Source organism: Lepisosteus oculatus, chromosome 29 (genome assembly GCF_040954835.1).
Source record: "Lepisosteus oculatus isolate fLepOcu1 chromosome 29, fLepOcu1.hap2, whole genome shotgun sequence".
NCBI lineage: Eukaryota > Metazoa > Chordata > Actinopteri > Semionotiformes > Lepisosteidae > Lepisosteus > Lepisosteus oculatus.
In genome coordinates, this window is record NC_090724.1 from 8,524,120 (window position 1) to 8,540,658 (window position 16,539).

Genomic DNA, 16,539 nt, shown 5'->3' on the forward strand with positions numbered 1-16,539 from the left:
TCTATAAATCTCACACAGTCTGGCTGCAATGGGGGGATACACAGTACAACAGTAAAGCAGGGGGACATTCTACTGTCTAATACGGTGGTTCTCAAACTTTTTGAACCAAGTACCACCCCTGATCAAACCAAAGCATCCAAGTACCACCTACAAGTCATCTTCTCATAGGAACCCCAGAGAATCTCAATGACCAACATGAGCGCGCGTGCGCACACACACTCACACACACATATAATAAATAATACATTTTATTTGATATAGCACCTTTAAAGGTCGCTTCTCAAAGCTTTTTACAGAATGACAACAGGAACAACAACAATTAAAAATAAGCAATAAAAAAGCACCATTTCAGTGAGAGGGATGAGCCTGTTCTGTTGAGCAAAGCAGATATGAATTCATTAGTCGAGCCTTGATACAATTCACAACAGAGTCTAACAGATTTTATATCCTCAGGCATTTTCTTGATGGCCAAGGCCTTGCGGTGGATTCTGCAGTGCGTCCACTTCATATCTGGAGCATCCTCTCTAATTCTAACTCTCTAACTCTCTAATGTAGTAAGCAACTACACCGCTGTGTCGGCTTGTCATCGCTCTAGCACCCTCTATACAAACTCCGACGCATTTTATTAATAATAATAATAATAATAATAATATTAATAACATCACTTTATTAACCCTTTACAATTTCTTCCATTAGGAATTATCTTTTCGCATACCCTAACTTGCTCTCTATGAGACACACAGACAGGGGGAGAAGCCTGGGGTCAGATCACAGGGTCAGCCATTGTACGGCACCCCTGGAGCAGCTGGGGTTAAGGGCCTTGCTCAGGGGCCCAACGGAGTAGGATTCCTCTGCCGGCCGCGGGATTTGAACCGGCAACCTTCCAGCCACAGGCACAGCTCCTGAGCCACAGAGCCACCGCTCCGCCCGTTTTATCCAGTCGATGCCATCCTCTTCGATAAATTCATTCAGAAGCTGAAATATGTAGTTCCTGTAGGTAGCGGCTTACAGAACAGAAAGTCCTCATGGGACGTACCCTCAAACCCGTATCTAACGTAAACAAGCAAATTGCCCAAATCAGCAACATCAACAGACTCATCTAATTGCAGTGAAAAGCATCTGCTCATCTTAACGCGCTCTATCAGCGTCCTTTTGATATCATCCGCCATATCAATAATGCTATGAGTGACTGTGTCTTTCGGAGGGGGAAGCAGGTCGAGCCGTTTAGCAGCTTTTTCTCCACACATACGTGTCAGCTCTTTTGCCAATGGTAAACCAAGTTCTTCACAAGTAGTGTGGGGCTTACCTGCTTTAGCAATCTGCAAGCTTGCGTTTTTCCCTGTTTCCGTTTCAGGAGTTCGTCTCAGAAGTTAAAAGAAGTTTTAATTTCATGCACACGGGAGTGAAACACGGAGACGCTCTGTGTATTTTTCTCAAATTAACCTAGAACAGTTCTTAAATATTTTTCTGTTATCTATCACGCTTTCCTGTGCTCACAAGATTGCCAGCGTTCAGGCCTTAAATGGACAAGATTTCAAGGCTTATCAGGGCTTGCTGAGGCTTCTGAGAGACCTGGGAAGCCTTTGGGCAGCATCCAGCAGGCACCTTCCTGAGGATGATCCAGAGTTTCCTAAGAGACCCTTCTCTCTTGTCTGCCCTCCCCCCAAAAAGGAACATCAGCACAGAGGAGTCTGCGTGGGGAGACGACGAGGACTCCTCCGAGCACGACTACTACAACAGCATCCCTGGGAAGGAGCCCCCCATGGGGGGAGTGGTGGACTCGAGGCTGAGGCCCCCAGGGGCCATGCTGGGCCACATTCACAGCCAGCCCCACAGCAGCAGCAAGAGCGCACAGGTGAGTCCTGAGCACTGTCTACACGGGTTCCCCCAGGACACCCCAACACCAGGCAGCTCCAAAGCCTCGATTTGTCCGAGTTCCTCAGATAACACCACCCAGCAACAGAATGAACATTGGCACGACAAAAATCCATCCATCCGTTTTCTGATTCTTCCAATTCAGGGACGCGGGGGAGCCAGAGCCTATCCTGGCAAGCAATGGGCGCAAGGCAGGACACACCCTGGATGGGACGCCAGTCTGTCCGCGGTGCACACACAGATGCAACTACAGACACGCACACACTCACACCTAGGGCCAAAAATATCAAACTTTAGTGTATTTTAGTGTATTTAGCGTGCTGATAATTTGCTGTTAGAATGCTTGAAATGGAGCCAACTGCTGCTGGAGGCAAGATTCTCTATCCTCACCTGCATCGGCTCATCTTTGCAGCCCAGAGGCTACTAATGTGCATCCAAGCGGGCTGAGTTGCGTGTTTTTTCAGATGGGTTTGTCTGCACGGAGAGAGGGAGCCCTCCACACCCCCGGGCAGTTGTGCTATGAGGTTCACTGGGACACTGAGAGCAGCAACAGCTCAGGTACGCCACCGTCATTGATCTGTTTCAAACCGTTCTAGAAACAGCCTCAGAGCCTGTGTGCGCACAGTGGCCATTAGAGGGCAGCAGATCACAAGCAGGATGCAAACACACCAGAATAGAACAGCAAAAGGTTCATGTCTATACCACAAACGGCTCATCAGGCCAGACCTTATCCTGATTGGAGCAACTGGGGTGATGTACCTCAAACCTTAGGGTACAACAGCAGGGACTGACACCCACAGCCCACCAGTTGTGAGACCAGTGACTTGTTCACTGCACTGCACCCTGTCCAGAATACAAGTGCATTCTATTGTAGTCTTTCAGAGCTGCACTGATCGCCCCCTGTCCTTGTTTAACACTAAAAGCCATTTAGATTACACTGATTAGCACAAGCACACTAAGAATAATACACTCTAACAGTAAGTATTTGGGAATATTTGTTTAGACTATGATTTACCGTAACCATTAATATTAATATAAGGACCCTGAAAGCTGCAGGATAGCAGGTCATCAGTACAGACAGGCTGGTAATTGAGCGTTGAAGCTGATTTAACTTGATGGATCGTGTAACTGTATGCACTGTGTGTGTATATCTGTGCATGCACTGTGTGTGTAATATGTGCATGTTGTGTGTGTAATGTATACCTGTGTGTGCTGTGTGTGTAAGGTGTGTAATGTGTGTGCGTGCTGTGTGTGTAAATGTGCATGCTATGTGTGTGTAATGTGTGTGCGTGCCATGTGTGTAACGTTGGTGTGTAATGTGTGTGTGTGCTGTGTGCGTGTTGTTTGTGTGTGTAACATGTACGTGCTGTTTGTGTGTGTAGTGTGTGCATGCTGTGTGTGCGTGCCGTATGTATAATGTGCATGCTGCTTGTCTGTGCTGTGTGTGTAATGTGTGTGCTGCGTGAGTGCTGTGTGTGTAATGTTTGTGCTGTGTGTGCGTGCTGTGTGTGTAATGTTCATGCTGCATGTCTGTGCTGTGTGTGTAATGTGCGTGCTGCGTGTCTGTGCTGTGTGTGTAATGTGTGTGCTGTGTGTGCTGCGTGTGCGTGCTGTGTGTGTGCTGTGTGTGCTGCGTGTGCGTGCTGTGTGTGTAATGTGTGTGCTGCGTGTGCGTGCTGTGTGTGTAATGTGTGTAATGTGCGTGCTGCGTGTGTGTAATGTGTGTGCTGTGTGTGTAATGTGTGTAATGTGTGTGCTGCGTGTGCGTGGTGTGTGTAATGTGTGTGCTGCGTGTGCGTGCTGTGTGTGTAATGTGTGTGCTGTGTGTGCGTGCTGTGTGTGTAATGTGTGTAATGTGTGTGCTGTGTGTGCGTGCTGTGTGTGTAATGTGTGTAATGTGTGTGCTGCGTGTGCGTGGTGTGTGTAATGTGTGTGCTGCGTGTGCGTGCTGTGTGTGTAATGTGTGTGCTGCGTGTGCATGGTGTGTGTAATGTGTGTGCTGCGTGTGCGTGCTGTGTGTGTAATGTGTGTGCTGCGTGTGCATGGTGTGTGTAATGTGTGTGCTGCGTGTGCGTGCTGTGTGTGTAATGTGTGTGCTGTGTGTGCTGCGTGTGCGTGCTGTGTGTGTAATGTGTGTGCTGCGTGTGCATGGTGTGTGTAATGTGTGTGCTGCGTGTGCGTGCTGTGTGTGTAATGTGTGTAATGTGTGTGCTGCGTGTGCGTGCTGTGTGTGTAATGTGTGTGCTGACCACAGAGACTCTAGGTTCTGGTGCCATTTGCCGTTTCCACAGGACTGACGTCTGACGGTTACCTGCGTGCAGATGGGCAGCCCCCAGGCTGTCATGACTACGAGGAGCACCTGTACGTGAACACCCACAGCCTGGAGGGCTGGGAGGAGGGGAGTGAGGGAAGCCGGGGAGCACCGGAGAGCCCCAAGAAAGACCTCTTCGACATGAGTGAGTCAGCCACACCACGTCGGGGTCTCTGACACCTGCAGGCTGCCCACAGCCTGTCTATTCCCTGATTTTAGCTTAAGGGTTTTTAACATAGACCCTTGTACAGCACGTCAGTTACAATGTAAGGTTTTCCAAAGAGCCCAGTCTTGACATCCTGTCCCCCATGGACGCAGGAGCATGGAGCATCTGCTGCTCATTCCGACCGGAACTCTTAATTGCCTAACTGGGCTTATTATTTCCTAAACCTCAAAAACTCCAGGGATTGTTTTCAGCTGTTAGTGATTTGAAGAGCTCTGCCTACGTGAGGCTGGTGAAAACACTGCAGGCCAGGTCTGTGGCTTCCCATGAGAGCTGGTTAATAGAGACTTTACTGTCCAGACAGGGGGGCAGTCGTGGGGAACATGATCCAGTCTCACTAGAGCTATGCCTGGCCCATAACCACCAGACAGCTGGCAGGAGTGAGCCTGGCCACAACCTGGAGGGGAGACTCCTGGGAAAGCTGAGGCTGCTGCTGGAAGAGGTGTTAGTGGGGCCAGTAGGGGGCGCTCACCCTGCAGTCTGTGTGGGTCCTAATGCCCCAGTATAGTGATGGGGACTCTATACTATAAAAAAAGGTGCCATCCTTCATATGAGATGTAAACCCGAGGTCCTGACTCTCTGTGGTCATTAAAATTCCAGGGACGTTTCTCGAAAAGAGTACTGGTGTTACCCCTGCACCTCGGCCAAATTTCCCCGTCTAAGAATTGGCTTTATAAGTGTAAGGAATTCTTCTACTTCCTTTTCTCATTCTTATGAACAGTAGGGGAGCTCTGATGGGCTGCCGTCACATGTAACAGTTCATTGCGCTTGTGTGAGTTTCCTTCAGTGATGTCTGGCGTCCCACACAGCCATCCACAAAGGGATCGAAGCAGTCCGTTACCCCCACCTGGACAGTATGTCACTTCAGGGCCGCTAACGGCTCAGTGCCCCAGAGCAAGGTAGAAACGGACAGACAGGCAGACTAAGATGCCAGGCATGCAGGACCTGTGCAGGGATGTGCAAACTGTGGCAAACTCCCCCTCCCCTGCAGGGCCCTTTGAAGACGCCCTGAAGCTGCACGAGACCGGAGGAGGGGCGTCAGCGCTGGGGGGCGGCCCCCCCCTCCTGGGGGACCGGTGGCCCAGCCCGCCGCGCCGCCGCGCCCCCATCGCGCCCACGGAGGAGCAGCTGCGCGGCGAGCCCTGGTACCACGGCCGCGTGAGCCGGCGCGACGCCGAGAAGCTGCTGGCCATGGACGGCGACTTCCTGGTGCGGGACAGCGTGACCAACCCGGGCCAGTACGTGCTGACGGGCATGCACAGCGGCCTGCCCAAGCACCTGCTGCTCGTCGACCCGGAGGGCGTGGTGAGTGCGCCGCCCCGCTCGGACACCCGCCTCCGTCTGCTGCCGGGTTCTCTCCTCGGCTCTCAGACTGTAAGGAGGGCCACTGTCCTTGCCGAGATCGGTCCTCGTTCTGCTGTCTAGCACAGAACTGTGTCCTTTCATTGTGAACTTCGGTTTACACACTTCACCAGACTCTCGGCAGAGAGTGCAGTAGACTGGAATCTCGTGCATATGGCGCCCCTGCTGGTGCATGTTTTTCTACCCTATGAGAAGTGGGGGCACACTGACACTGTCTTTCCCTTTCTCCCCCTGGAAGGTCCGGACCAAAGACATGCTGTTCGAGAGCATCAGTCACCTGATCAACTACCACTTGCAGAACGAGCTGCCCATCGTGGCGGCGGAGAGCGAGCTGCACCTCAGACAGGTTGTGCGCAGGAAACACTGACCCCCTCCCCCCCCACACTCTGCGTCCCCCCCAGCACAGTGAGTGACAGCTTTCCCGGGAGTCGTGTGAACAGTCTGAGTTTGACGGACCTTAGCTCTGGCCCCATCCTGCTTCACACCTGGGAAGAGCAACACCCTGCACATAGCAGGTAAATCATCAAATGTCCCGGGTCACGGGGGTTCCACTCTCGTCCTCCAGTGTCTTAATTACTACTGTGAACCAATCATTGACCCAGGCTGCAGCAGCATCAATTAAGCAGTGAAGGATTCGTGAAACAGTCAAAGCTGCCTGTGTCGAGTCTCAGGAGGAGAAGGAGACAGCTGGTCTCTGTGTGGCAGCGCTGTCATGCCTGTTGCGTTTTTGCCCGGGCAGGAGACACAGGCCTGCAGGAGTCCGACTCTCCGCCGTTCAGCATGGGAGGCTGTCGCAGAGCCTTGAAAGAGAGGGACACACGACCCAGGCTGAGCTCTAGCCAGACTGTATAACCCCATTGCCGGAGATGGCTGCTGCAACACAATTTAGGCACGCGCTTCATTTTTAAAGGAAAACGGAATTTTGTGTGCGTGCTTCTTAAGCAACTGCCCCCCTGTCCTCAGCCATCATCCCAGCTGCCCCGCACTGCTAGGAGCCCAGAGAGCTGCCTACAAGGACAGCCGTCCCAGGGGCAGGGGCAGAGTTCACCGAGATCAAATGCTTCCCTTTGCTCTGGTCGAAGAGAGAACAGAGCAGTGCTGCTAAGAGCCGTCTCGTGAAGTAAGTGAAGAAAGGCCGTCCTCTCAGTCGGAGAGCCGCTGCAGTTTCGCCCCTCCGTGACAAAGACAGTCCCCAACAGGCCCAAGCTGGGGGGCCAGCCTGTGTCCCCGAGTCCCCCCCCACTCCTTAAAAGGGAGACGCGTAGGAATGTGAAATGCGAAAGACGCCGATCCCCCCTGGCCAGCCGTCTGTATCAGGTCTTCGAAATCAGGGGCTCCCACTGGCTCCCGGCACCTCGCTCTCCTCTCCTCCCGGGTCTTTGATCCGGCTCGTGCCCGATCGCCTGCTGTCACCCAACGGCAGCGTGTGGCCAGCACTTCACTGACACTCACCCATCGTCCAGCGCGACACGCCTCCCGAATAGACCAGTGAGAGCTGCAGCTTTCACAGTCAACTGGAACAGACCGCCAGAAACATCCTGTACACGTCTATGAAAATAATTCGATTAATTGACCATGCAGGCTGGAACAAACATCAGGGGACACCAGGCCTCCCAGGAAGGTGAGGCTGAGACCTCCACTGTGGTGTAGATTTTGGTACAGCTGTAAGTGTGCTGGTTAGATGGAAAACCTAGGCTCCCGATAGCACTTAATGTGAACAAGCAGTAAGATGAGTGCCATCTTTTTGTTTTTTCTGGCAATGTATGGTTCTAATTGAGGAACCTTATGTGCAGGTGTACCAGCTCCCTCTTGAGGTGAGGATGATGCTTTTTTCTGCACACGGCCCTCTCCCAGATCATGTGCCAGGAGAGCATGTTTTTCTAACCACTTTTCCAAGTGTTCAGCTCCTGCCTGCATTCTCCCAGGATACCTAGAGTTAAAGGGTTAGCTCTGCAAGGTCAAAGCCATAGGACTGCAATATCCCCTTGTTTCCTTGTACGTACATTATGTAGCTCGTTTTGGATAACTCAGACACCCATTTCTGTACTAAATCAAACAATCGCACTGTTTCTGCAAATCTCAAGCGCCCCCCTCACACCCCCCCAAGCTCTGTAATTGAATACTGTCTGACAGGAGCCTGATGCATCGTGGTTCAGTCTGGCGCTACACTCTGGAGAGGAGGGCTCTGTCTATCAAAGCAGAACCGGGCATCCGAGAGAGGGTCAGTTCATGAAAAAGTGTTCAGGCAGGAGGAGAAGGATGTGCAGTACATGAAAGATGAACCTGCTGAAGCCCAGCAGCTGTGCATTAGAAGGAGGGGACAGGCTCAGCCAGCAGAGGGCGGGACTTGCAATAACAGCCACATGTTCGGGCACCGACTATCTCACGCGCTCGGACCCAGAGACTTCAGTCAGGCCACACGCGGTGTACATTTTTTGAAAAAAGAAAGACTGCCTAGGCTTTTCTCAGGATGTTAGTCAATAAGCTTTTTTTTTCTCTCTTTTAATGAAACTTGAGTTTTAAATAAAATTTCAGTAAGAAGCAAAAGTGTGTGTATCTGGTAATAGTGCAGCCTACGTCCTCTGACTTGATGTTCCACTTTCACTCGGTTCTTCATACACACCCTGCAATTCGATACACACTCTGGAGGCCGAAATGTGGCCTTAACTGTACAAAAACAGAACATGGTTCATAAGATATCAGCATCCAGCCCTTCCGTTCAGGGATTCCATTCCACTCCATTTGCAACACTAAAAGACCAACACCAGCTTTAGGTTCAGCTTTGATTTCTAATACTCTTTATTGTTTTCCAACTGCAACAGAAAGAGATTATTTTAAATCCGAATCTGAAGAGTTCTATGAATGAAAGCTCTATGCTGCACGTGTGCAAAAATAAAAGTGGAGCTAATGAAGCAATTAACTCAAAATAAAGCCCTGCAATAGCAGGATTAGGAAGAGTCCAGTTAGACAAAAACCATCACCCAACAACCACATCAAGCTGATTGTCAAATCGTTTGCACTGTAGCAGCCTGCAGCCCAGAGCGAGTGGAGGGCTGTGTCCAGTCTAGCCCAAGGGGTCAAGGAAATGCAATCTAGAGAAGATAAGATCACTTTATTGGCCCTATACAATTTCTCGTATTAGGAATTTGTCTTTTCGCATACCCCAGCTTGCTCTACATGAGACACACAGACGGGGAGAGAAGCTGGGGGTCAGAGTGCAGGGTCAGCCATTTATACGGCACCCCTGGAGCAGCTGGGGTGAAGGGCCTTGCTCAGGGGCCCAACGGAGTAGGATTCCTCTGCCAGCCGCGGGATTTGAACCTGCAACCTTCCAGCCACAGGCGCAGATCCTGAGCCACAGAGCTACCGCACCGCCCCTGCATGGTTGGATAAGGGATCAGCCATATACATGCAGTCGCAGGCAGGGCGGCCTGTGCCACCCCAGCACCCCCTCGGGCACACTACCGCTCACGGCAGGAAGGAGAGAGGGAGCCAGCGCCGGGGCACCAGACCCACAGCTCTGAGGGTCTTGGGTTTCAGGAGACAAACCTACCCTGCTGTCCGCCGCCACTGTACGGCCCTGATGTACAGAGGCGAAACGAGACCGACCCACGATGCACTGCGGCACAAGTCCCGGCTCAGACCGCCCGGTCCTCCTGGCCGCCGCGGCGGCTCTCGCTGTCGCTGGTCTCCCCGCCCCAGCGGCCGCCGGGCTCCCGGTGGGTGCGCTCGTGCTTCACCAGGTTGGAGCGGTGGTTGAAGCCGCGCGGGCAGCGCGGGCAGCGGAACTGGCGCTGGTTGCGGTGGGTGCGGCCGTGCTGCAGGAAGGTGGAGCGGTGGGCGAAGCTCTTGCCGCAGCCCTCCTCGCCGCAGCGGAAGGGCCGCTCGCCCGTGTGCGTGCGCACGTGCTCCGTCAGCGACGCCTCCCACTTGAAGCCGCGGCCGCAGGTGGGGCAGCGGAAGGGGCTGTCCTGCGCGTGCACGCGCTCGTGCTTCACCAGGCAGGCGGCGCGCTTGAACGCCTTGCCGCAGGCGGCGCAGCGGAAGGGCTCGGCCGCCGAGTGCACGGCCTGGTGCTTGGTGACGTCGCCCTGCAGCTTGAAGCACTTGCCGCAGGTGGGGCAGGGGTAGGGCCGCCGGTCGGAGTGCACCAGCCGGTGCTTGATGAGGTCGGCGCAGCGGGTGAAGCGCTTGTGGCACTGCGGGCACTCGTACGGGCGCTCGCCCGTGTGGATCCGCTGGTGCTCCTGCGAGGAAAGGCAGGACAGGGGGCGTGAGACCACGAGGCAGGGAGGAGGGACCAGGAGGAGATCCCCGACGATCCCCTTCTTCCGGTTCAGGGTCGCGGGGGCAAGCAACAGGCGGAAGGCAGGGTACGCCCTGGATGGGACGCCAGTCATTCACAGGACAGACACAAACTCACACACTCACACTAGGGCAACTTTTCCTAGAACTCAATGAACCTACCAGCATTTGTTTGGACAGCGGAAGGAAATTGGAGCATCCACAGGAAACATGCAACATGCAATAACATGCAAACTCCTCACAGACAGCACCCCAGGTCTGGCTGGATTTGAACCTAGGGCCCCGATGCCGTGAGGCTCTGCATCACTGAGCCGCCCTGCTTTACTCCCACTTTCTCAAAACGCCTCACACAAGCGTTCGGAGCTCGAAGCACTGCAGGACACCCCTACGACCCTCGGTCAGTTTCGCGCTCTGATCCGTGGTCCAGTTTGCTGGGAGAAAGCTGCCCCAGTCCGGGATACTCAGATCAGCCGAGCACGAACAGCACGAGTGTCAGCTCCCCTTGCACGAGGGTCCCCGGAACGCCCACCTGGAAGCCAAGCAGGTGCTTGATGTCCTTGTCACAGACGTCGCAGTGGTAGACCTTTGGGATCGGCCTCCTGCGAGCGGCTCGCCGGCTGGGTTTCTTCTGGATCCTCCTGCTGGGGAAGTCTGTCGGGGAGTCGGAGTCCCAGTTGCTCTCGATTTCCACCGTGACCTCGGGCGGTTCTGGAGTCTCTGGCCACACGGCGGGGCCATCGTCTCCCACCTCCAGCTTCAGCGCCAGGACGTCGCTGCGCCCCTCCTGAGCCCATGGGTCTGGGGGTTCGGATTTCACCGCGGCATCACCGTTATCGGCGGGGTCGGGCTTCACCGTGACGTCACCCCGAGGCGCGTACTCACACTGGGTGGCGACGTCATCGAACCGCGGCGCGTATTCCGTCTTGACCGTGACGTCACAGCGGCGGACAAGCAGGTCACCGTCCCGTCCCGACACTGGGAACTCTTCCTCCTCCCTCTTCACCTTCGCAGCCATTGCTCCGTCTGCAAAAATCGCGGCAGTTAAGAAATTCAGAAAACCATGCTTTAGGGCACCACATGAAGGGAAGGGACTTATAGGCGGAGTAAAATATACATAAACGAAACGTGCAAGAGAATGGAGAAAAGACGGCAGTTTTGACAATAACAAAGTTATTTTTTCTTGTGGTTTAAGTTTATTATTTCTACTGTTGGGACCCACGCAAAAAGTGCAGACAATTTATTAAAAGAGAACACAACGCCTAGGCTACAACAACAACAGCTGGTATCCATTCAGGAACGGCAGACGGGATAGCAGGACAGATCTCAACTCAAACACACCGCCGTCTCTCCGCTGCACGGAGCAGCAGCAGCAGGTCGCCCTGGTGCCTTTAAAATGAATTTCTCATTCGAGTGCGCACACGCCGCGCCTGATTCGAGACTTACACTCATGCCTTCCTCGGAGATGTTTTGCCAACAGGTTGCATTAGGCTTACCTGGACAAAACTGAACAAAACTCAGACGTTACTTTTTATTTCGGTACGCTAGGGAGGAGCAAAAAAAAACAACTCATCACCCTCGAGTTGACCTTTTCATCAAGATTCATGATCCGGGTCACCCAACGGCGTCCATAGCGACAGCCACTCGCTCTGCATGGCAACCGACCGCTGACATGCCGAATTGTGTACAGCGCTTTAATACCGTAACAAGATCTTCACTGGTTTGATATTATATAAAGTGGCGGCGCTGCCCCTCGCTTAGGATTTAAAAAGACTGTGTGGAACGCAATTGTAACGTGTCTGTAACACAGCTGTCGAGCTCTGCCCCAAGTAAAAATGGCGCTTTAGATGGCATCATCACATCAAAAAAAGTACTTCCGTTGATGACCAAAACAAACATGGCGGAGAAGCGGCGGTCTGCTGCAGTGGTGGTCGAGGAGGACTCGAAACCCCCCAAACCGGACACGGAGAGAGAGTTTCTGTCGCAGGTGGGAGTGGAGGGGCCGCTCCGAGGGGCGCTGCTGAAGCTGCTGGAGGCCAGGGCGGAAGACCCCATCGCTTTCCTGGCCGATCACTTCACGAATTTGGCGCAGGCATCCGAAAACGGGGCAGCGAGCGGCGGCTGCGGAGCGGAGCAGCAGCTCCGGGCGAGAGCGCTGTGGCACCTCGGCCTTGCCCATCACTCCCAGAGGTGACACACTCCGCCACCGCTCGCTTGCGTTTTCACAGCTGATCCTCCTTCCTGACGAGGCAGCCGCGTCTGGCTCCCAGCGTGCTGAGCTCCTCCTCCGTTATTTTGGTACAATCCTTGCAGTCTGAGGGGGAATACGTTATTTTACTTAGATGCCCACTTTGGTGCAATTTCTTATATGTTCCCGATTTAAATACGTAGTGGGACTTAAGTTCAAGTCGGCAGCCCTGTCACCCTGCAGCTCCCAGCTGGCCGCCCCACTGGAGCCCAGCAGGTGTGAGCCTGGCCAGTACCTGGAGGGGAGACTCCTGGGAAAGCTGAGGCTGCTGCTGGAAGAGGTGTGAGTGGGACCAGTAGGGGGCGCTCACCCTGCAGTCTGTGTGGGTCCTAATGCCCCAGTATAGTGACGGGGACACTGTACTGTAAAAAGGCACCGTCCTTCAGATGAGACATAAAACCGAGGTCCTGACTCTCTGTGGTCATTAAAAAATCTCTCGAGTGTCTCTTGAAAAGAGTAGGGGTGTTACCTGGCCAAATTTCCCATTGGTCTTTATCAATCATGGCCTCCTAATAATCCCCATCTCTGAACTGGCTTCATCACTCTGCTCTCCTCCCCACTGAGAGCTGGTGTGTGGGGAGCGGACTGGCGCATCACCCAGGAGGGGGTACACACTGGTGGTGGTGGAGGGGATCCCCATTACCTGTAAAGCCCTTTGAGTGGAGTGTCCAGAAAAGTGTAAAAAAATATTATTAATTATTATGAAGTAGGTAATTATAAACTTAGTGTTCACAAAGTTCACTAAATCCTAGCAATTTAGGGCTCCAGGTTAAACTGTTGTGAATTGGCTTTGTGGTTTCCAGGTGGGCGCAGGGCTTGGGGAGGTGTTGGGATGGGGGCGGCGCTGTACCAATCGGCTTGCAGGGTTCAGGGGGAGTGATCGCCATGGTAACCTGGAGCAGGAAGAGGGTCATCCAGGTCTGGATTAACGCGCCGCTTCTCTGAATGTGACGGTGGTCCGGCGTGGGCGATCCACGTGACGTAGACCACCGGGGCCCCTCCAGATCTCTGCACCCCAGAATCTTGCTACATCCAGCTGCTGGGTGGGCGCGGCTCAGCGCCGGCGGTGCCGGGCAGCTGCAGGGGGCGGGCAGGGCTGTGACGAGCCCATCAGTGCGGGGGGTTTCAGCTCCGCCTCACAGACTGAGGACCACCTGTAGTAGAGTAGTAGTAGAGTAGACCACCTGTAGTAGAGGAGCAGTATGCGAGCAGAGGAACAGGAGAGGCTTCTTCAGGAGTAGAGGAGTTTATCGCCATATGCTCATGTACACTGGAATTCTTATTCACACTGATCTCTCGGGACAGTACACCACTGCATGTAGAGAGTAGATCTATACGAGAGTAATATACGAGATTTAATATATTTATAATATACCCAGTATAATACAACAATAGACCAGGACAATAAATATGTAGGAGTGAAAAGAACCATTGTAGACCGTGCAAACGGTGCACAGTGCAGACGTGCACTGATTGTGAGGCGCTGTGGTGAACCGGTCAGGGAGAACTGCTGGGCCTCTTGTGGGGGCCGGGACGGCCGCTGAACTGACCCGTCTCCCCCCCTCGTCCGCAGGTGCGCCTTCAGCAACAACGTGCGCCTGGCCTACGAGCTCCTGGCGCAGGGCGGCGGGCGCCGGCGGGGCGGGCTGCGGGGCCAGGCCTACTCGGAGCTGCTGCGCTGCCTGTGCCGGGGCGGCGGGGTGTCGGAGGCGGCGGCCGCGCCCCTCCTGCGCCGGCTGGGCTGCCAGGCCCACGAGGCCGTGCCCTTCGACCTCTTCCGGCAGGGCGTGCTGACCTGCGCCGTGTTCGCCGACCACCTGCGCGCCGCCCGCGCGCTGCACGCCGCCGTGGCGCGCGCCGGGCGGGGCCCCTGCCGGGCCGCGCTGGAGGCCCTCCGCGACGCGCTGGACACCGCCGACGCCCCCGACGCCGCCCGCTACCTGCAGGCCGGCGCCAAGATCGCCCCCTGCAGGCTGGCCCGCGCCATGGCCCTCGCCCGCGCCCCCGGAGAGGCTCACCCGGAGCCGCTCATGGAGCCCCAGGAATTCGAGGAAGAAGCAGCCGCCCTCTTCATCAGCCGAGTCAGAGCCGTGTCCTGAGCTGCACATTGAAACGAGAAGCCCTGGGACACAGATCCTTCCGGCTCCTTCCGAACGGAATCGCTCCTTAAACACTGTGCGCAAGGTCCAGATCTGTAAACTGGGCAACAGAATTCCCATTTATTGTAAAACTGTCATTCCTGAGGTCTAGAAGATCACCCAGTATTACTGCTATTCAGTCTACTGGAGCCCTGAATCTCCAGTGCATGAGCATGGCTGCTTGTTTCCAGTAACGACTCTTTGTTTCCTTGCCCAGTAACCTGCACGCTGCCGAACGTGTGTGAAACGGCTGAGACTGTGCTGAGGGGTGTCGCACTCCGGGCCTGCAGGTCTGTGCTGCTGCAGCAGTCCGGCCTTGTAGTGAAAATCAAAAATGGAAATGTGTTTTGCTTTTTTTTGGGGGGGGGGGGGGGGGTGAAAATTGGCACTCTGTAAAGGGAGGGCTGGGTGAGAGGGTGTACTGGAAGCGACACAACACCAGGCCGGAAAGGGAGCACGCACAAACCAGCACAGCCGACTGACACCCGGGGCCGCGGTCAGTGGCCTCGCCGTGTCTGCAGAGCTGGGGCAGGCGTTCGCTCGGACAGGAGAAACCATCCGCCCGCGTCGGACACCTCCTCCTGTTCTCGTCTCCCGTTTAAGACTAATAAAGAGACATTGCAGTTGCTTTGCCTGTTTGTGTCCTCTCGAAGGTGGCGGGTTGGTTGTAGGCGCTGGGGCGGGCGAGCGCAAACTGGGGGCTGTCTCACGTTATCTACAGCGGTCCAGAAACACCACAGCTCCACGCTCTTCCCTGCTGCAGTATCAGGTTTTAAATCAAATCAAAGTTTATTTATCAAATGCACAGCAGTACAGCGTGCAGCAGTAGTTGCTGGCAATGAGATGTCTTTTCTGCGAGCTCACAAAAATCACAGAAATCACAAAATTGAGGTTATGAAAATAAGGTTACATAATAATGGATGCAATAGAAACGGAATAAAACTCAATATGAGTAGAGTTGCTATGTAATCCTGAGGGTTTAAGTGAGCTGAGCACAGCAGGGACCTTTGGGCATTGAGTTTGAAAGTGCTCCGAGCTGCAGGTGGGGTATTTGTGTTTGCCTTTTTAAACACATTAACCTGGGTGGAAAGGTTTACAATGACGGGCGCTATGACCCAAAGCAGGTCTCGGAGACGAGGCGCTGCCCGGCTGAGCTCGTGTCCAGAGGAGGCGCGCAGTCCCGCCTCTGTCCGCCAGGTGGCAGCGGAGGGAGGCGCGCGGAATCTCGGCTGCCCCCCCCCCCCCCACTCCCGAGCCAAGCGCGCGCACAGGCCCGCGATAAACCCGCAGGTCCAACCGACCACCCGCGCCCCGCTGCTCACGCACGCACTGGCACGGCGGGGGGGTCCTCGCGGAGATGTGTGTGTGCACGCATGCACGCACGCACTCCGGACCCGCGGGGATGATCAGACCGTGTCCTGGCCATCTGTGCGCTCTGCGGGACACGCGTGGGGCGGGGGGCCCGGGAGGAGCCTTCTGTCCCGTCCTGTCTCATACCGCACTGCCCCTGTTTTCATTCCCCTGGCCGGCAGTCCTGTGCTGAAGCTGCATGGACAGTCCTCTGTCCGCCCTGCCTTGTCGAGACGACTCTGTCGGCACGAACTCGTGATTAATCCACAGAACAATCAGTATGAGTTTCCACGTGTGACGCGCGTGACTTGGGCACGCTCACATCCCCGCGGCGATGTCGTGCTGGTGTGTGAGCGGTCACGGAGCACCGTGCAGGACAGAGCCCCGGCGGCCAATAACTAAGCACGACCTGGGAGGCTCCCGTGTGAACGGGCCACCAGGAGCCAGGCGGCGAGAGAGAAAGTGAAAGCAAGCGGGGGCTGACGGGGGGTGTGCGTGCGAGCGCGGCGCGGCGCGCGGCTCCGGCACAATATTGGCTTTTGTCCGCCGCTCGGCGTGGAGGGGAGGCGCCCCCGCCGCCGGGAAATGGTACCGCCCGCCCATTGACCGTTATTGGCACGAGCGACTCCTTTCAAATCCCCCCCCCACCTTACCGGGATACGTCACTCTCGCCAACCAGCGGCGACTCAGCCCCGGCAGAGAAAGCCCCCCCCGTTCCCAGGGGGATCAA

At 54.9% G+C, this 16,539-nt stretch overlaps 3 protein-coding genes across 13 annotated transcripts in view; 2 read left to right on the plus strand and 1 right to left on the minus strand.

The window, feature by feature from the left end:
* Window positions 1-8,333, plus strand: part of shc2 (SHC (Src homology 2 domain containing) transforming protein 2) — a 34,911-nt gene extending 26,578 nt beyond the window's left edge. For all 7 annotated transcript variants that reach the window (XM_069185942.1, XM_069185940.1, XM_069185939.1 and 4 more), the window contains 5 exons: window positions 1,672-1,855; window positions 2,340-2,433; window positions 4,167-4,331; window positions 5,401-5,714; window positions 6,010-8,333. In XM_069185942.1, the coding sequence (XP_069042043.1) occupies window positions 1,672-1,855; window positions 2,340-2,433; window positions 4,167-4,331; window positions 5,401-5,714; window positions 6,010-6,138 (886 nt within the window). In that variant the 3' untranslated portion in view covers window positions 6,139-8,333. The remainder of the gene's footprint in view (window positions 1-1,671; window positions 1,856-2,339; window positions 2,434-4,166; window positions 4,332-5,400; window positions 5,715-6,009) is intronic.
* A 207-nt stretch (window positions 8,334-8,540) lies between these two features.
* LOC102690503 (zinc finger protein 501-like) lies at window positions 8,541-11,744 on the minus strand. 5 transcript variants are annotated; one of them, XM_015365276.2, is made up of 4 exons: window positions 11,520-11,611; window positions 10,959-11,099; window positions 10,606-10,874; window positions 8,541-10,018 (listed from the first exon to the last, which is right to left on the minus strand). In XM_015365276.2, exons 2-4 carry the CDS (start codon window positions 11,089-11,091, stop codon window positions 9,410-9,412), a joined length of 1,011 nt encoding a protein of 336 aa, XP_015220762.1. In that variant the 5' UTR covers window positions 11,092-11,099; window positions 11,520-11,611; the 3' UTR covers window positions 8,541-9,409. The 5 variants fall into 5 exon arrangements, with proteins under 5 accessions (XP_015220762.1, XP_015220761.1, XP_015220760.1 ...); XM_015365275.2 differs by lacking the exon at window positions 11,520-11,611 and adding an exon at window positions 11,662-11,744 and having other exon boundaries at window positions 10,606-11,099; XM_015365274.2 differs by lacking the exon at window positions 11,520-11,611 and adding an exon at window positions 11,650-11,739 and having other exon boundaries at window positions 10,606-11,099.
* A 211-nt stretch (window positions 11,745-11,955) lies between these two features.
* On the plus strand, window positions 11,956-15,085 carry tpgs1 (tubulin polyglutamylase complex subunit 1). Its single transcript, XM_006640062.3, has 2 exons — window positions 11,956-12,263; window positions 13,895-15,085. The coding sequence occupies exons 1-2, from the start codon at window positions 11,956-11,958 to the stop codon at window positions 14,418-14,420; spliced, it is 834 nt and encodes a 277-aa protein (XP_006640125.3). The 3' UTR covers window positions 14,421-15,085.
* Window positions 15,086-16,539: the final 1,454 nt, after the last annotated feature.